The 17,669-nt window shown below is 36.0% G+C and overlaps 1 protein-coding gene across 3 annotated transcripts in view; it reads right to left on the bottom strand.

Moving 5' to 3' along the window:
* Nucleotides 1-17,669, bottom strand: part of PTPRN2 (protein tyrosine phosphatase receptor type N2) — a 691,070-nt gene that overhangs the window by 376,836 nt on the left and 296,565 nt on the right. For all 3 annotated transcript variants that reach the window (XM_074868529.1, XM_074868546.1, XM_074868538.1), the window contains one exon: nucleotides 14,932-15,018. In XM_074868529.1, the coding sequence (XP_074724630.1) occupies nucleotides 14,932-15,018 (87 nt within the window). The remainder of the gene's footprint in view (nucleotides 1-14,931; nucleotides 15,019-17,669) is intronic.

The raw sequence follows: 17,669 nt of genomic DNA, 5'->3' as shown, positions 1-17,669 counted from the left end.
AAAAAAGTAAAGAGAGATTTTATTGCTAAAGGACACTCTGGATGCCAAGTCATTAATGTACAAGAAATGTATTTTAATAATGTTAGGTAACTATAAAGCATTTATCAGCATCATTTAAATAATATTTTAGGTTATAATACTCAACAATTGCAAAGTATATTTTATTTGAGATAGCTGCTTTACAGAAATTCAGACCATTCCCTGATTCTGTCACTAACACTGAGATAATCAACCGTAAAAGGCACCTGGGAGTTTCATGATACCATACACTGAATATAACTCAGTTTGCACTGTCCTTCTTTCTGCATTGCCAGCCTAAGAGAAATGATGATTCCTCTCTGGCTGCTCAGACATTTACAGTGTAATTAGCAGCCTGCTTTAAATAAAAGCAGGCACCAACCCAGTACACGGCTGTCCCACGACAAGGAGAGTGAAAAAACAACTTTAGATATTCCCCCCAAATCTACACTGCATGTTCCATTATAGCTGAGAACCTGGAACCAACACAAACTTTCAAGCACAGTGTAGTTACACTTTGGTTTTATCAGCAGAGACATACCAAGTTTCCTCCCCTCCTGCCCTTGCCTGAGTTTTTTGCTTCTGTCTCTGGCCCAGACCTCACTCCTACCTCAGTTGTCCTCCTGCCCCATTCACTGCAGCTATGCACTTCATGTCATCATTAAAACCATATAGATTAAAACTGGATCATTTCAGTGATCCAACCCAGGCAGTGAGAGGCAGGGATTTCAGAGGTGTGAAGCCTGGCAGGGACTATCGCACTATTCTCAAGTGACTCCACCTGGATAATTCAGGAACATGACAGGATCTGAGTCGTGTCCATGTACGCACTGCCACAAGCACTGTCAATTCTCGTCACTGTTGATAAGAAAATGTAGGGAAATAAAGACCCAAAAATGGGGTGGGGAAATTCCTTAAACAAGTGGGATGATATTGGATTAATACCATTCTTTGTCAGGAAAGAAGAAATCTCAGAATTATTTAAAATAGCCACTCATATATTGCTGTGAGGGATATTGCTCTCTACAGTAGCAACTGAATGCTTGAACATAAGGAATTACCTGAGCACCACACAAGCGTGGCTTCACTAGGAGTATTTACAAAATCAGAAAATAAAGCAGCTCATCACAACTTTTTGCACATTGGTATTCTGCTGTTTATTTAAAAGCAAACAAAAGACCTTGAGATTAGTTGGTCAAAATTGCATTTCTGCTCGACGTTTTGGGAACTGACTGCTTGAGGAGCTCATAAAATGAGATTTTTCTCATGGGGGGCTTCTGGCAAAAGCACTCGATAAATAAACATTTCAATAACAATAGATGCCCTTTGGGGAATTCCTCGCTGTTCATTATGTGTTGGATGAGAACATTTAAACAAAACCAGTAATTACTTGACTGCAAAATATTTTTTAAAAGACTTTTTAATAAGAGGGCAGCCAGCCTGAGAAAAGGTTCTAAGATGTATACAATGCACCCCTGATGCTTCCTAACCAGGAACTTTAAATTAGATAGATGAGGTTGCTTTTTCATGTGGCTGTCAAACCCTCTGAAGCCTAGCTAATATTAATGGCAATTGTCTTTATATCACTCTAAATACAGAGGCTTGCTGGAGTGCACACGATTGTTTATGACCTGATGAATTGCAAACAAACCATTCCTAGAGATCACGGAGGGTGCTGACGGTTAGCAGAGGCATCCTTCCTGGCTGGCAGGTTACATCACACCAGCACTCAGCCAGCTGCGTAGGTGAAAGCAATCAGAAATGTAAACCACAATGTCCAGGCTAAAGTGCAACCTACATCTAAGACATGCATCTGCTGCAACCAAGATTAAAAAAGTTAGGTAGTAGCACTTTTAATCTAGAATGACAATATTTTATATCAGATTTTTTCTCTAATTTTTCCCCTCAAGGTGTACGCTACTACAATTACACCTGTGTAAATTTGTAGTTGACTCTTCTGACATAAGTGAACTTACACCTACCTCAATGACAGAGGATTGTGAGCTTTAGAAGGCATCTGGACTATACTATTATAATCACACTTATCATTTTTTTCTAGTACTTTGTTATGATGGTTTTTTAAATAAAGGTAAGTAGGTCTGGCTTCAAGGCTAATAAACAGTGACTTCTCCCCATACAAAATGTAATGTCTGTTGCAATGACCTGCTGAATTTATTACTTGAAATTTACTGACTAATTACCCCCCTCTGTTGGCTGTCACAACTTCTGCTTTTTTTTTAATTTCAATAATGTTGCCTTCAGCCATAATAGTTTTTTTCTTTTTAACAAAGACATTCAAAGCATATTGCAAATTGTCACCCTTATGTGCTGTTGCCTTATATTCTGTTTACTAGAGATGAAATAATTATAGTGTTTATACCAAAATGACTTGAAGGTTGATTGCTGATTTAATAATATCCCCTCCCCTTGGGTTTATATTTCCCCTCTGAAGGTGGGAGGGTGCACAACATTCATAGAAACAAACAATATTCTTTGTGTAAAATAGAAGTATTTCCTTTCATTAATTGTTTTACTGGCTAACAACATTCTTATTATATTTTGCCTGTCAACAAATGAACAATCTGAATAAACAGAGTTGGAGCATGATCAATATGGCAAGGTCCATATCACTTTCAAGCCGGAGGTTATAATTATATTTATGAATGACAGGATTTAAATCTCCATAAATTATGTACCAAGCTTTGTATGCCTGTTCTTCTCCCTCATGTGTGTATACTTTAGTATTACAATATCATACAGAAGGTTTACTGTGAAACACAGTCACAGTCTATCATACCCCCTAGTGGAAAAGGATTTGAGAAACAAGTGCCAACATGGTTATGTGTATTCTTGAAGATGAGACACAGAGCTGATGCCAGATGGAAATGAGTTGAGGTTGCACTGCATTTTTAAAAAAAATACAGGCAGAGTGCAATTTCTCAAGACTGGAGGAAGATGAGGAGATTAGGATTGGATATTTCCAACATTAAACATTCTCTTAATGACCCTATTTCGTAAAACAGAGGTTGCCTTAATAAAGCTTAGATTTGAAATTAGAGTCACTACTTGTCTATATGTTCATTTCAAAATCCTTTAATCTCTGGAGGTTAAGAAAAGCAATTAGTAACGCTCCAGAGGATTGTGCAAAGTAAATTTTATAGCAGCGAAGGTAATTGTCTCAGGAAATGTTTGGTGGGCTTGAACTAATGACTTGCAATGTGTACACATTTCTGCGCTTACTGTGTTTAGGAATTTGAAGCTTATGTCCATTGTTTATATTGCACTGAAGCCTCCTTTTCACCTTCTCTATTTTGGAAAAATTAAAATGCTCATACTGCTGTAAATGTGTTATATATTTTATATATAAAGGTATATAAATATACTTATGTCAAACCAAATTCATGGGAAAAAGAACATGATTAAAAGAGACATTTTTGTAATACACTATGTTTACACCACATGATTTACAGAGCAAAGCAAGGGCAGAAAATGCAGTTGGTCATTGTCTTATAATACATAAACGGATTAAGAAGTGTACAGTGGCTACTCTGTTCTCCTTCTGTGACTCAGACCAGTTGTAAATCTGTTGACCACTAAACTCAGGTTTCACCAACATTTTGACCAGAAATGTTGACCAAAATTTATTTTGTGAAACACTGTGTCATACTCTATTTATATTACATAAGCAGGTACCTGACTGAACTTCAAAGATTCAGATCTGTGAAGGATGTATTGTGCTGACGTACTACAGAATAAATTCCCTGAACTGTTGAGTAGAGGATATTGATCATCATCCATACTTAATACTAAAAAGGCACACATCCTTCACCTTAATTTCTTTACTGTTCAGAGATTTGCTTCATTTTACACCTGAACTGAACAAATGCCACTGTACAGCTGTATGTATTCTCGCATTTCTATTGACATGTATGTACTTACAGCCAGTGATCAATTAAAAAAAATCTTTCTGTTTTAGCAAATTGAGTTTCTTGAGCCCTTTTCTGGAAACTCTTAACACGCTCCTTAAACTGCAGATTGACAGACAGTGTTTCACAACATGCTTCAATACAGCCAAAAATATATTATCTATTCATATTTATATCCTTTATACACACTAAGCATGAACTAACAGTTTGCACTATTATCTACAGAAATGTGGTCCTGTACTAAACATATAGCTAGTATGGAGAGAGAAAGTTAAAGATTCGTTGTTTATGTCTGACAATGACCAAGTACTAAAGATGAAAAATCAAAATCCCTGCTAAGGAAAAGACATTAACTGCAGTGCTCACCAGTTAGTGGTTGATTTTCTATAACGACTTGCATTTCATTAGACTAGTTTACACCATGAAACTGAGTGAGGTGTAACAGATAGACCACAAAGATTAGGTAGATTGACAGTTTCAGAGCAATGACATCTTTTAAATCTAACCACATGGAAACAAAACTTAGGTCTGGATTTGATGGTTGCTGCTCAGACTCACCGCTGCAAGCTACATCGATAGCCTTCACAAATCAGGTAATTATTTGTACTGCCCTCTTCTCTCCCCCTGCAACAATCAGTGCTGTGGAGTGACTTCATGGAGCATCATTTCAGGGGAAGAGAAGAGGGTACTACAAGGTGTCCAAATAATGAACTGTATTGACTGACACACTACTGTCATTAGAATAATTTCAAGAGTAAATTCACAGAAAAGGGATGACTGGTCCAGAAAGGGATGTTTTCCAACAACAGCAGACCATGTTTGGTGGGTCTCTGATACCAACCAATACTAAATGATGGACTTTTAATTATTTTGCTTTAATCATTAATTTTATTTTAATCATTGAATCTACATGCATCAAAATTGTGCTAAGTACACTGATAATAATTTAAGTGCAAAAGACAATGAAAGAGTATTTTAAAGATTTTACAACTTGCTTCATCTCAGGTGAAGATTCTTTTGCTAAGCCTACAATTTAAATGATTTCAAAAAGAGACAATGCTTAATTTGGAGATTGATGCTACAGTCAGTTTGTCCTATTTTTATTCTTCATAAAATGCAACTTCTGATGATTACTCAATATCTATGAATAATTTGCAGAGTTTTAAAATAATTTTTCTATTAATCTGTCACAAGCCATGAAACTTGACATTTTCACCACGCTGAGTACATGAAAGTTGCCAGCATTGCCTGCCATGCAGATAAGGTTCTTAATTACAGTATTTAAAAGAACAAACCATACAAGTGTAATAATTTTTTACAGCAAAAGAGTGTCTGGACCCTGAGAGAGTAGGAAAATGGCCTTAAAGTGCTGCTTAAATGTACAGTGATTTTTCATTCACTTCCCAAAGATTAAACTAAAGGATAAAAAAGTTAAGTAATTTTTTTTTTTTAAAAAAGAAGATAATTGTATTCTTTGTATATTTCCGTTAGTCTTCTTTATACCTTTTAGTAGTCTGCCTGGTACACAAACAATAGACAGTTTTAATTTTTAGCCAGTAAGCATTCAATGAATTTTACTGACTTCAGGTCTACTTAACCTCTGCGCACCTGTGTTGTTAATGGAGTCTGTCGAAATCACGTGAAAAATGTGTCTGCTGGGATGATAGTCACCTTATGCTCAGTTTGCCCAAGTGACTTTTAATAACTAATGAAGAGCATGACTCATGTGTTAGGATCTTTGCAGAAGTAAAGGTTCAACATGCTCGTAGCTTTGTTAGGAGCCAGATAGGACACAAATATCTTTGACGAGGACTAGGCAGCACAACCAAAGACCAAAAAACTCGAACTTCACTACAGTCTCAATTCAAAAAGCTACAAAACTTGGAGCACTGCAACCACAGCCCTCCTGCTTGCCCTCTTGAGAAACTGTTGGCTTCTCCTTTAGCTCTGAGGAGACCAACTAGAAGATTTGTTCTTGAGCTTCCCCTGTCAGATGTGAGGTAGAGACATCTGCTTTGCAAAGGAGGCACTGCAAGTGGAATTTATCAGGCTCTTTCCATTGCACCTACAGATGTATATTTGCTCCAACTGCCTTTTTGACTTCTTGGGAATACAAACCCTTCCACAGGCACGTCCTGGTGCAGCTCATAGGCCTGGATATGTAATATTTACTGGATAGGTTGCAAAATAAATGCAGAAAAATTATTTATCTTTTTCAGCTGGGTAAGCAGGTCTGTAATATTCCTACAATCCATCCATCCATCAATCCATCCATCCATCCATGCATGCATGCATGTGACAAAGAGAGGAAAAAACTATGTGTTTGTGTCTGCAGGAGAATCAGGTAACCAAGGGCAGGAGGATCAAGAAAGACATAGACATAAGATTAATTTTGTATATTTCTTATAAGGGACTAGTCTTTTAAATAAATCTCTACATGATTATCTTCTTCCATTTCTAATATTAGTTATTCTATTTGTGGACCAAGCTTTAGTTCAAGAGTGAGAATCACAGTTCTCTGTTTCTATTCTCATATCTGTCACCAAGTTCTGTACCATCCTAGGGAAAATCAAGCAAACTGTCTTGAGTTTCAATTTACCCATCTGTAGAATGGAAATGATTACCTGTTAATAATACGTGAAATGTTTTATAAATGAAATGCAATGGCACATATTCAGTGACTTGCTTGAAACAAAGGAGTATATCCTGCCTACGCTATAATGTTATGGACTTTAATTTTATTAAAAAAAGGAATATGATGGCACTCAGTCACACAGAGGGATGAGTAGTAAAGAAATATGAAGTTAAAAAAAAAGACAGATAAACTTCAGAAGCTCACTTATCTGTAAAATCCTTCTCTTGAAAAGGCACCTATGAGCACACGGAAATGTATCTATAACACTGGATTTCATTTTCCTTTTGATTACAAAGGTGCAAATCCTCTGATTTAATGAGATGAAATGTTGTAATGGAAAGCCAAACTTCATACATTTTTATTTATAAGAGTCTCCCTAGATTTTATGGTCTTTCTGTTTTGTCACCTAGAATTCATAAAATGCTGCAGGCCAAAATCCTTCTTGTTATTTTAATGTATTTTTATATTTTTCTAGCGGGAAAGTTACAGTAGAGAAGGCAAAATGATCTTGGTTATATGCACATTTATTAAAGAAAAGCACACAAAATATATTGTACCTCAGGGGAAAAAGCCACAAGACTAATGTAATGCTAAGGTTGAGAAATCACTCATTGTTAAGTAAAGGAATGCATGGTTGAAACTTCCACCTTATTTTTGCTTCCTTATCCTCATTCCTTTAAAAATTGATATATCTTTATATTATAAATTAGTTGTCAAATAAGACAATATGTACCAGAAAACACAATATAATTTCTTATAAAAGCCTGCATGCAATGAGTTACAGCAATACATTTTTCAGACAATTTGTTTTCCAGACTCATTAAATCTGTGGAAGAAGTCAAGTTTGAATAAAAGTGGTTCCATTATTTCTGAGTTATGCTTTTATAACATTTTAAACAAGATTATGCCAAATAGCCTTAGTCTGTTGGTTTGCTATTTAAAATCAAAGAAAAGATGACAAATATTGTTCAACATTTTTGAAAGGTATCTCTTTTTATTGAGACCAAGCATAGCACAGTTCAAACGGAAATGAAAATGTTGCTTAATTTCTGAAAATAAATGGAATACAAATAAAAATTCAGTCTATTGCTAGTTTATACTACAGCACCTTAAGGAGAGCAGGATGGACTATATGTTTTTTCATAAGCACAATATTAGAACATTCTTCTCAGTAAATCTAAATGGCATAAATGCCAGAATCTGACAACCTAGAAAAAAACTTTTCAAGAATATTAATCCACAGGTGTTCAACATACAACACAAGAAAACATTAATCACAGTGAATCAAGGAGAAAGGAATCATGGAGAATCTGTACAGTAGAGTGAAATTTGCAGATACAAACCTAACAAGACACCGTGCTACTTTTTCCACTCTGAGCAGCAGGTTAAATAATCCTCCCTCACACTATCTTGTCTCCCAAGCTACCAATAATTTCCTGAGATGTTCACATTTATACCATACATATACCACATGTCATAATCCATCAGCATGATGAAGTGAAAATACCAAGCACTGTTCCAGTGTTTAGGTTCTGGATGACTGAATATGATTAACTGGCTGATTGAGTTTTTCAGGTGTTAGAAAAATAACATGACAAACAATGAACAAAACCTATATAGCATGATTAGGACACTACAGCCAATGCACATGTTCATAATAGGTGAGGCTGGGAGCTCCACTCATCATTCTGCATGCCCAACACTTCCGATTTGAACGCATTTAAAGCTTCTCCAAACTTTCACCACTTGGTTTGATTTTCAGACATCTTCCTCAGTTCAAGTTTTTCACTGGGATGGCTTTTCAAATTGCATTTATTCCAGCCCGACTGTTTCAGCCCTTCCTTGGAACAAGGATAATGATAGGTATTGTTTGGTCCTGTAAGGCCTTTTATTTGAAAAGGAGGTGGAAAGTGTCCATAACCCCACTACCTGAAAACATAGTTGAAGTATGGCAAGAATGTGCTTGTAGTTGTCCTCATGATAAGCCTTCCTAACTCAAGCTTTTGTTAGATCACTGTTTACATAAAAATATGTAAAAAACCATAGTTGACACTAAGGACATACTACAGTATAATAGGAAAAATCATTCATGACTTCCCTTGATATGCAGTCTTTTCAAAGTGTTTTTTCTATAAGATCCCTGATGTTGAAGGATGAATGGTGGTCAAGTAGTAGAAAAGACCAATTTAATTGAGGGCCTCAACTTCATTTTTATCAGACTTCAGGAAGTATGTTGCAAACAAGGTATGGAACTATAAAGATGTTAAAGTCCTAGTGTTACTTTGAATTCTGCTGGTACCATGCAGTTCTGCCTCAGATTAAGACTCAGTTCATTTGAAGCCAAGTCATTTCTGGCAATTTTTTTTACAGACCAAGTAGCACTGTCTAAACTGAGAGATGACTTTGGGGACTGCTGAACGCTAAGAATGGTCATTGAAGTCTATGGGATCTCTGTCTCAGTAAGTGGAGCTCTTTACAGAAAAGGCTGAACAAGCTATACTCTAAGACGTCAGACAGGACACCTCATATTAGCAAATGCTTTGACATTAATCTCCACGCATCACTCCAGCTCTGTACGGTTCTAATAATACCCCATATCTCATGTGAGCTAAGTGTATCAATTCATGTTTGTCAAGCATTTTGATAGTGTAGTGAAGAGCACCACAGGGAAGAAAAAAACAAAACAAAACAAGAGGAAATGGGTTTTCTGACCTCAAAGCAGGATTTGAATAATGTGCAATAAATAAAGCCTGAAGCCACACATTGAACAATGAGAATAAAATGAAGCACTGAAGAGCTGCTCATTAACTGAGCATTTTATTTCCTGCATATGGAATAAGACAGAGAGCTGTAGAAAAATACACAGATATGATCAAATATTTCAAGACTATATAATAATTAGTCTTTATCAAAAGATTGATATTTTTGGTCAGCTGAACAAAAAAAAATATTGAAATAATGACTTGAGTTCAGTCCAAAATAATTTTTTATAATTTTTTTGTTTATTCTTATCACCAAAAGAAAAGCATTTTCCTTCTAAGCCAAGCTTAGTTAAATTTTGAAACTAGTCATTACTTTGAATTTAAAAATTATAGTATTTTATTTGCAAAATGTCAAACCACACTGCTGTGGCTACTACAAATTTTGAAACGTATTTTTCAGCTGAAGCCTCCATACAGTTTCCATACATACCTTCAGTTAATATGAATTTTCATTTTTCTTATAACAACTGCTCAAGTAACATCCTGAATTTACCTCTAGTCTCAGTGTGGGTAGGGAGAGCCCTCAGGTGAAAGCTGAACAACCAACCTAAGACCTGTGAGTTTGAGCCTTAGACTCTGAAAGATCAGTGATTTGGTCTTTTAACTTAGCTTTGGATGTACAATATAGATGCAACCAACTGTATATGGTAAGGTGTCACAAATTGTTCCTAAACAAGAAACTGTTCGTAAAGGGGATGTCTCAAACAACTCAAGTGGGACACCCTGAGGGGGAGAAGCGGAGTGAGCTCTGTGGAGGTGGGACAGTGGGCTGTTTCTCTCTCCCTCCTTCCTGTTGTTGCCCAGAGACAGAACTTACCTAACTGTGCAGGTACAAGCCAAAGAAAATGAAAACCTTCTGGAACAACCTATTGTGCATGCATAAGAAAGACTATATAAAGACAACACCCCACGTGTGTCTTTGTCGACCCACCACCTATGGACCAGCTTGCTACTCTATGACAATGTGGGATCCAAGGGTGATTCCCCTTTTCCTATCCCCTCCTCTTCTCTTTTCTCTTTCCTCTTTCTGCTCTCTCTCTCTTCCTTACATATATTCACGTATATAAATTTTGTATGAATTGAATTGTGATCAGTTGGTCATTGACGGGTTGTTAGGAAAACAGTCTCATGGCCAAAGTGCCTTTATTCACTCAAGGAAGGTTATCAGTTGATCATCACCAAATTGTCTCCATTCACTCACTAAAGTTGTCAGTAAATAAAGTTACCAACTAAATTGTTCCTCTGACTCGATCTGCCTTGCAGCTCTGCCGAGCAGAGACGGGCTCTTCCACTGGCATGCAGGCTCTCAGGGAATTTAAAAGATACACACCCCTCATAATCCACCACGTGGGATGAGACATATAGGAATACTGGTTAAGTTTTATGGCTTTGCAATCCAGGACTTTGTATTAGATAATAAGAACCAGCTTTTTCACCTTAAAAATCTATTTATATTAGCATTTGAAATTTAGCATAAGTATCCTGTTCATCCCCAACATTTTATATATATATATATTATGTGCTTATACAGGCAACTATTGTTACACTCAAAACAAAAGCAGAAGATAGAGATTAATGTCATTTTATGTAATGAATACAGAGTGCTCTGCTACAGGTTTTCCACTGAAAAATTAGATCCGAAAATAAGCATGTGTGTTGGTCTAGTTATCATGTCTCCTGAAAGGACAGTTCTTTGAGTATTAAGTTTAGGTATATTACAAGGCAAAAATGACAAAGATGCCAAATTACAATGAACGGGTGAAAAAAGCCAAAGCAGTAGGAAATAATAGGAAAAAAGAGACACCTAGAGCGAGATATCTTCAAGGGCAATAGGGAAAATCATATAAGGCTAAAGAGAGAAATAAGAAGGAAAAGAAAAAAATCAGTGCAACCACAGCATCCACCGGTGAATGTAATATTCAGCTGGAAATCTCACTCTTAACTGGAGGCTGAGAATGATAGGATATGCAGTCTGAAATACTATGAAATCAGAATAATCTGTTTTCTCTCCATACAAAGGTATTCAGCTAAGTTTAGAGCTGAAAACCCCCCTTAGCAATGTTTTCAGTAAATACCCCAAGTATGAGAACATTAAATAAAAATTCAGAAATAATTCCTATTCTCATCAGAAACCAAGTAAGTCAGGTATGTTCTAATTCAGTGGCTTTAACTACAGATTCTGAGTGTCCTTTCCACTACCCTCACAGTTTACAGATTTTAGTATTTTTACTGTGTTTGGATGTTTCTTGATATTTTCTTGTATTTGTAAGTTTACACTATAATGTGTGAAGAACTTTAATTACATGAAGAAGGTCAATGTTGCAGATTTCAGAGTGGTAAAATTACTTTTTTTTTTAAATAAATACAAACTCTCCTAACACTACTACCCATCTGACTTCAATCCATGATACCAGTCCAACAATCAATCACCAGGGGCATTGGACACCCATAATTAGATTATAAAATCATAACTACAGCCATTTTACGTCTGCTTGCATAATTACATCAGCATGCTAATATCCTTTTAATGGTCTCTAATGATGTAATAAGAAATAATGGAATTTATTTGACAGCTACATAACCATTAACAAAACATATTAAGCATAACTATTACTTTCATAAAGATTCAGGCTGTATCCAAAAGTGACAGCTAACATGCTGGATCTTTTCTTCAATGTTGAAATATTTCTAATTATGAATTCCCCAAATCTATTCCCACTCATCTGCTTCACAGGGCAACAAAGTTTATGTCAATGCAAAATTGACAACAAACCAACTGTAGAAGTGGACTGAATGCTCTGAGAGCCAAGCCTGAGGCTATACTGTGAATTGCAGCCATAGGTTAAAGTTGGCAGGATTGTGAAGGAGAGAAGATAAGCTGATTACTACCATGCATCAACTAATCAAAAACTAACACACGAATTGGTAGGAATCCATGGCAAAAACAATTCTTTACTTTCCAAACTCCAAAGCACAGAAAAAATATAAAAAACCAGGGAAGAACGAAAGATATTTGCAAAGAAAACTGACTGAAGTTACTAATGTACATGTGAAGCAGCTCCTTTAAAATTATTTTTTTCAGAGAAAGGAATAGAAACTCTTAATTGAGAATTTAAAAAACTTTAGAAGAATTCACCACTCACCCTCTCTCTTCAGTTCTTACACTATTCCTATTGAATGCGATGGCTTTGTCTATACACTCAGATTAACCCTGTGATTCTCATTAACATGTCTTTACTCTGAAATCTTTGCAATAGTCTAAAAAATTCAGGGCCACACTGTTACTTTCTTACCATTCAGAATTCTTGGAGGGAAAAAAGAGAATTTTACAGCAAGCTAATACTCTGGTTCAAAGTTCAAAGTAGACTTTTTAAAAAACTGAATCCCTAAGAAAAAGAGTACTTTTAGTTGCCAGCAAAATGAAATAATTTAAATCATCCATGATTTAAAAATCATGGCCAAGTAAAAAGCATATTTCCTGAGAGACCTCATTCTTGCACTTTGATATGTCACAAAGGTGGATTAGGAATAATCATGACATCAAGTCTTTCCTGAAACCCCTCTCCATGATGCAACTCAGAAGCTAACCAGAACCTTCAAATTCATACAGTTTTCCAATGATGGCTGTGCAGTGATGACAAAAGAACAAATTCAAAAAGTGTTAATTCTTTGCTTGGTGAGGCCTTTTTCTATAGTCTCTATTACTGCTACATCTGCTCCATATCTATATATCTATCTGGCCAGCTCCATATTTCTTTAGCATTTCATGGGTTTAACCTGAGTCAAAGCATCTCATTTTCTTAAGTAATGAAAATTCAGTATGGAAGAACTCTTTACTAACTTGAGATCTGGGATAACCTTCACAGATTTATCGATCTTTTAAAAAGTCGAAGACTGTGTTTGTGTTGATAGACAGAATACTTGTCCTGTTTGGAGTTGCTAGCATTCCAAACGCACTTTTAATATACTGACCATACAATACAAGTACTTTTGGTACCATCATAGGTCTGCATATTAATGGACACAAAATAACCAGCTTCCCTAATATCGCACATTAAAAAAAAAAAAAAAAAGAAAAGGTTGTTCATAGTTAGCTATATCACTGGAGAGATACTTTTCATTAGAGATTGAATCTACAGCCTGACAATTGCAATGCTGTTGTGATTTATCAAATGATAAAAAATAACCAAAAGGCTTTATGCTAACAATTAGAAAGGTAGGTGAAACTGCTCTTGTACTGTAAATGAATGGAGTTAATGAAGCAGAACCCGTTGAGCAGGCTTTCTCCAGCAGAGAAATTGTTCCATGGGATTACTCCTTTAAATGTGCAGCAGACTTTATCTGCTAGTATTCAAAGTCAAAGTTGGAAATTCTCTTTACAAGGAAGAAGATACAATATTGTCATTTCTGTAATTTCAAAACTTGGTTTTCATAAAAAATACATTTTGTAAAATACAAGCAAAAAGACTTTCAGCAATACAATAATTGTTCTAGTAAACAAAATATGGAAATATTTTCCTTCTTAACAACTAAAGCCAATATGCCTGGTATTTGTCAGATTTCTAAAAAGATTTTCCTACCAATAGACTATTTCTCCCTACATACACAGTAATAGAAGGCATAGAATTTTTTTTCCAAATGATAATAAATACTTCCACTAAAGATGAAACATCTTCAGATTATGGCTTAAAACACAGTATTAAACAATGAATTACATTCACTGGAACTGAAAGTTAAACAAAAGCTGATGGCAGCACAGGTAAGGTTGAGAAAGATGCTGCAATTCAGCAACTTGACTCATGGGCCAAAACAAGCAGTCTCAACCCTCTGAAACACAGGCAGGAACTGGATGCTACCCAGATGTCAGTTATTTCCTATGCGCCAAGACATGAATTCTTTCCAGAAAGACGTCTAAACCCTCCCACAGCTGACCCTTCTTTTCCATTAGTTTTCCATCAAACTATTTTTATTTTCTGTTTTACAAAGGAAGAATTAAGTTTTCTGAAGAAAATATTTCTACCAAAATGATTTCAGAAAATCCCCAATATAAAAATTTTTAGCAGACATGGCAAATTATAGTTCAGGAGATTAAAATGCAGAGCATTCATCAGTATAAACCATACAAAGAAAAACAGTAGCTCAACATAGCTGAACTCCCTGTGACTTGTTAAATGAGTAGCTGACCAAGCGGCACGACCTACTGTGCTGCATGCCAGACTCAAAGCCAGGAACCCAAGTTCTTATCTATCTCTGGATGCCGTTTTCCTCCTCAACAACACTGGGTATAATGACCCTTCACAAGACTTTTCTTACCCAGAAACTGTTAAATAAGGTTGGTAATATTTTTACAGCACTTTGAACAGACTATTTTTCCCTACAGAAGCATAGGAAAATTTCAATCTTTATAATTTTTTCAAAATAATTTGTTCCTGTGTGTAGGGGACATTACAAAGATTATCACATTATTTTTTGTCTCATGCACACTCTCACTAATTTTGGCATTAAAGAGTAGATATTTTCTTGTAAGACAACTATTAAAAAATAATGAGAAATCCAATAAAATAAAAAGAGGCAAACTCCATGTACGTACTTGACATCATCAAAGGCACTCATCTGCAGCTTCAGAAGATCTGCCACTTCCTTTATTAACTCCAAGCCCTTTTCCACACTCAGGGGGCTGTTGAAAGGGAGCAAGAAAACAGAGCATTACAAAAATGGAACTCATCAATACTTGAGAGGCTAAAAGTCCCAAAAGAGTTATCACCTTGGCCTCTTAGAGTCTGAAAGCCACCACTAACTGTATTCCTGTCACATAGTGATCGTGATATCAAGGGAATTGGGATCAGGTGCTTCTTCAGGCATGATGAATCACCTGAATTTTCCAGCAATAAGACAAACAATAAGGTGTAAATGGAATTGTTAGGAAGTGTAATGGGCCCATGATGCAGCAACCAGTTCATCTCAGTCCTCAATAAAAAATGTAATAAAGTAAAAGGACAGAAAGAGAGAAAAGGATTGACGAGACAAGGAGGGAAACAAACAATGAAAGTCAAATTGTAGGCTTGGTATCAAATGGACAAGGGAAAAGCATATTTTTAAATTCATTAGTTTTTAAAATGAATCTTTGCCCAGTGAAAGGATACAAAATTATTATGGATCTGAAAGTAAACAATGGAGCAAGGCACACAGTCCAGAGACACTGATTAGATACATAGGATTTAGTTTGGTGTGTGCATGCACTGCTGACAGAATCCGCTTCAAATCTTTTTAACCTTTGTCAATGCCACATTTACATTTTTTAATTTAGAAAACAGGTTGCAATCAAGCCTAACACAAGACTGCTAGCATTTGAAAAAGCGCTTTTCTAGATGCAAAATTTATATTTGCAAAAATTTCAGGTTCTCAGAGTTGTTAACACTCTCAAGATGCATTAAGAACATTCTGTCCCTAATATACAAATCATACCTTGTTTAGTTTTTGATCAGTACTGTGGAACCAAATACAAAAGTATTAAGAAAGTAAAAAGATAAGAAAATGATATAACAATGTCCAGCGATACAACATTCTGTCTAAATTGTGATTATAGATAATTCTCAACATTGTTAAAGCCCCAAAGATCATAAAATTAAATCTTAGGAGCTTGATACTTACATAACTTATGCCACAGTAAATCAGAAACAACTTTGATGAGACTAACCCAGGGGAAAAAAGGTTCTGTGTTTTTTCCTTCAAGGATTTATAACAAGTAGGAGAAGGAGGTGTCAAAAAAAGTATGTACTATTAGACATGATCTTTTCAATGGGACTAAGGGGAAAAAAAGATTTTTTCAAACCTCTGTACCTAGGTTATTATTTCTGCTTCACAGTGAGATTTTTTGAATCTGATTTTATATCACGGTAATCATTGCCACAGTTTTATTTATTGTCTGCAATGAGCACTTCTTATTTATTTATTTATTGCACTGGGTTCTGCATACACTGCCCTAAGGGCACCTCTATTTAAATAATGGGATGTCTCATGTGGATCTCAGTTAGGATGGAATTGCTCAGCCTCCCTTCATGCTACTAACCCAAAATGCTCATGAGACCTCCTGTCACACAAGCAGAGGTAGCCCCTCAAGGCAGCAGATAAATTTAGAGTTTTTCTAGATGTCTAAGACAGAAATGTTCTTGTGTGAAAGTAACAAAAGAATCTGATTGTTTCTGTAAGGAAAAAAATGTACTATAGATTATTCATAAAACCCCTATATTTCAAGGACTGACAGTGGGTAGAAATGTGATTATTCCCATCACTATGAAAGCAGATTGTCATAGTGACTCAGGGGCTTATGTGTTAATTAAATCTTTTCTCCCAAAGATGTTGGCTTAAATTTTATGGAAATGATTGGTGTCAGCAAGTGGGCTTTTACTGTAATAGCAAGTCTACGTAGCAATGCAGGCAAAGTCTGCTGCGTACATTGGTGTCATTTTTTACCAAGGGAGTTTAATTTGTAAAAGCTCAACCTCCTACTCCCTGCTTACCCCTCCTCCCCTGAAAAAGTATTCCCCAGCTGCTGCTACAAGACAATGTAGCAACAGTAATGGAGGACGTAATCAGAGCATTTGAATGTTACAACCCACCAAGAATGCTAGGCAGAAAATGGGACAGAAAATGGTGCTGTAAGGCCATTCTTTTGCAAGCCTGAGCATCCATGAGTAGTCTTAGTAACTCTCATCCAATACCAAATTAAAACACACAGGTTCACAAACTCACATGCAGTTTGTTAGGTTAAGAAATTGTCATTTGTAACAGCGTAGGAAAGCTGCAGAATGAGTACTCTTTGGTACCAGCGCTGTTACTGATCACACTATCATTTTTGAGGATTCACATTAAGAATGATTAATTTATATCATGATATTTTCCAATTAAAATTTTTCAACCTCTTAACACTGATACATACCAGTACTGTTTATTACAGTTCTGTGAAAGTTGTATTGTAGGAGAGCTGAATATTAAAAACCTTTCTCTAATAATGCCAGAACATCATTCTCCACACTATTTCTGCTTTGCTTTTGTTTAGTGTTGCATTTTGCTCAGTGTTGCATGGTTTGTACAGCAACTGCCTTTAGCATTTACACAAAGAGAATATACCATTCCCACCAGCACAGTGTTAAGCAAACTAGCCTACCTTGCAACAGCACTGAACACCAACATCATCCATCTGATTTCAGGTTTATACAAGGACTGTTACCAGAAGAAAACTTGCAAACATCACCTATCCTGCCCATGGTCCTCCCACACATCCCCAGTGCAAGCACACAGTACTCATGTAACAGCTGCTATTTGTGA

The sequence above is a fragment of the Strix uralensis genome, chromosome 1 (genome assembly GCF_047716275.1).
Source record: "Strix uralensis isolate ZFMK-TIS-50842 chromosome 1, bStrUra1, whole genome shotgun sequence".
Lineage (NCBI taxonomy): Eukaryota > Metazoa > Chordata > Aves > Strigiformes > Strigidae > Strix > Strix uralensis.
Note: the sequence above shows the minus strand (reverse complement) of the source record. Positions and strands in the feature narration are given on the sequence as shown.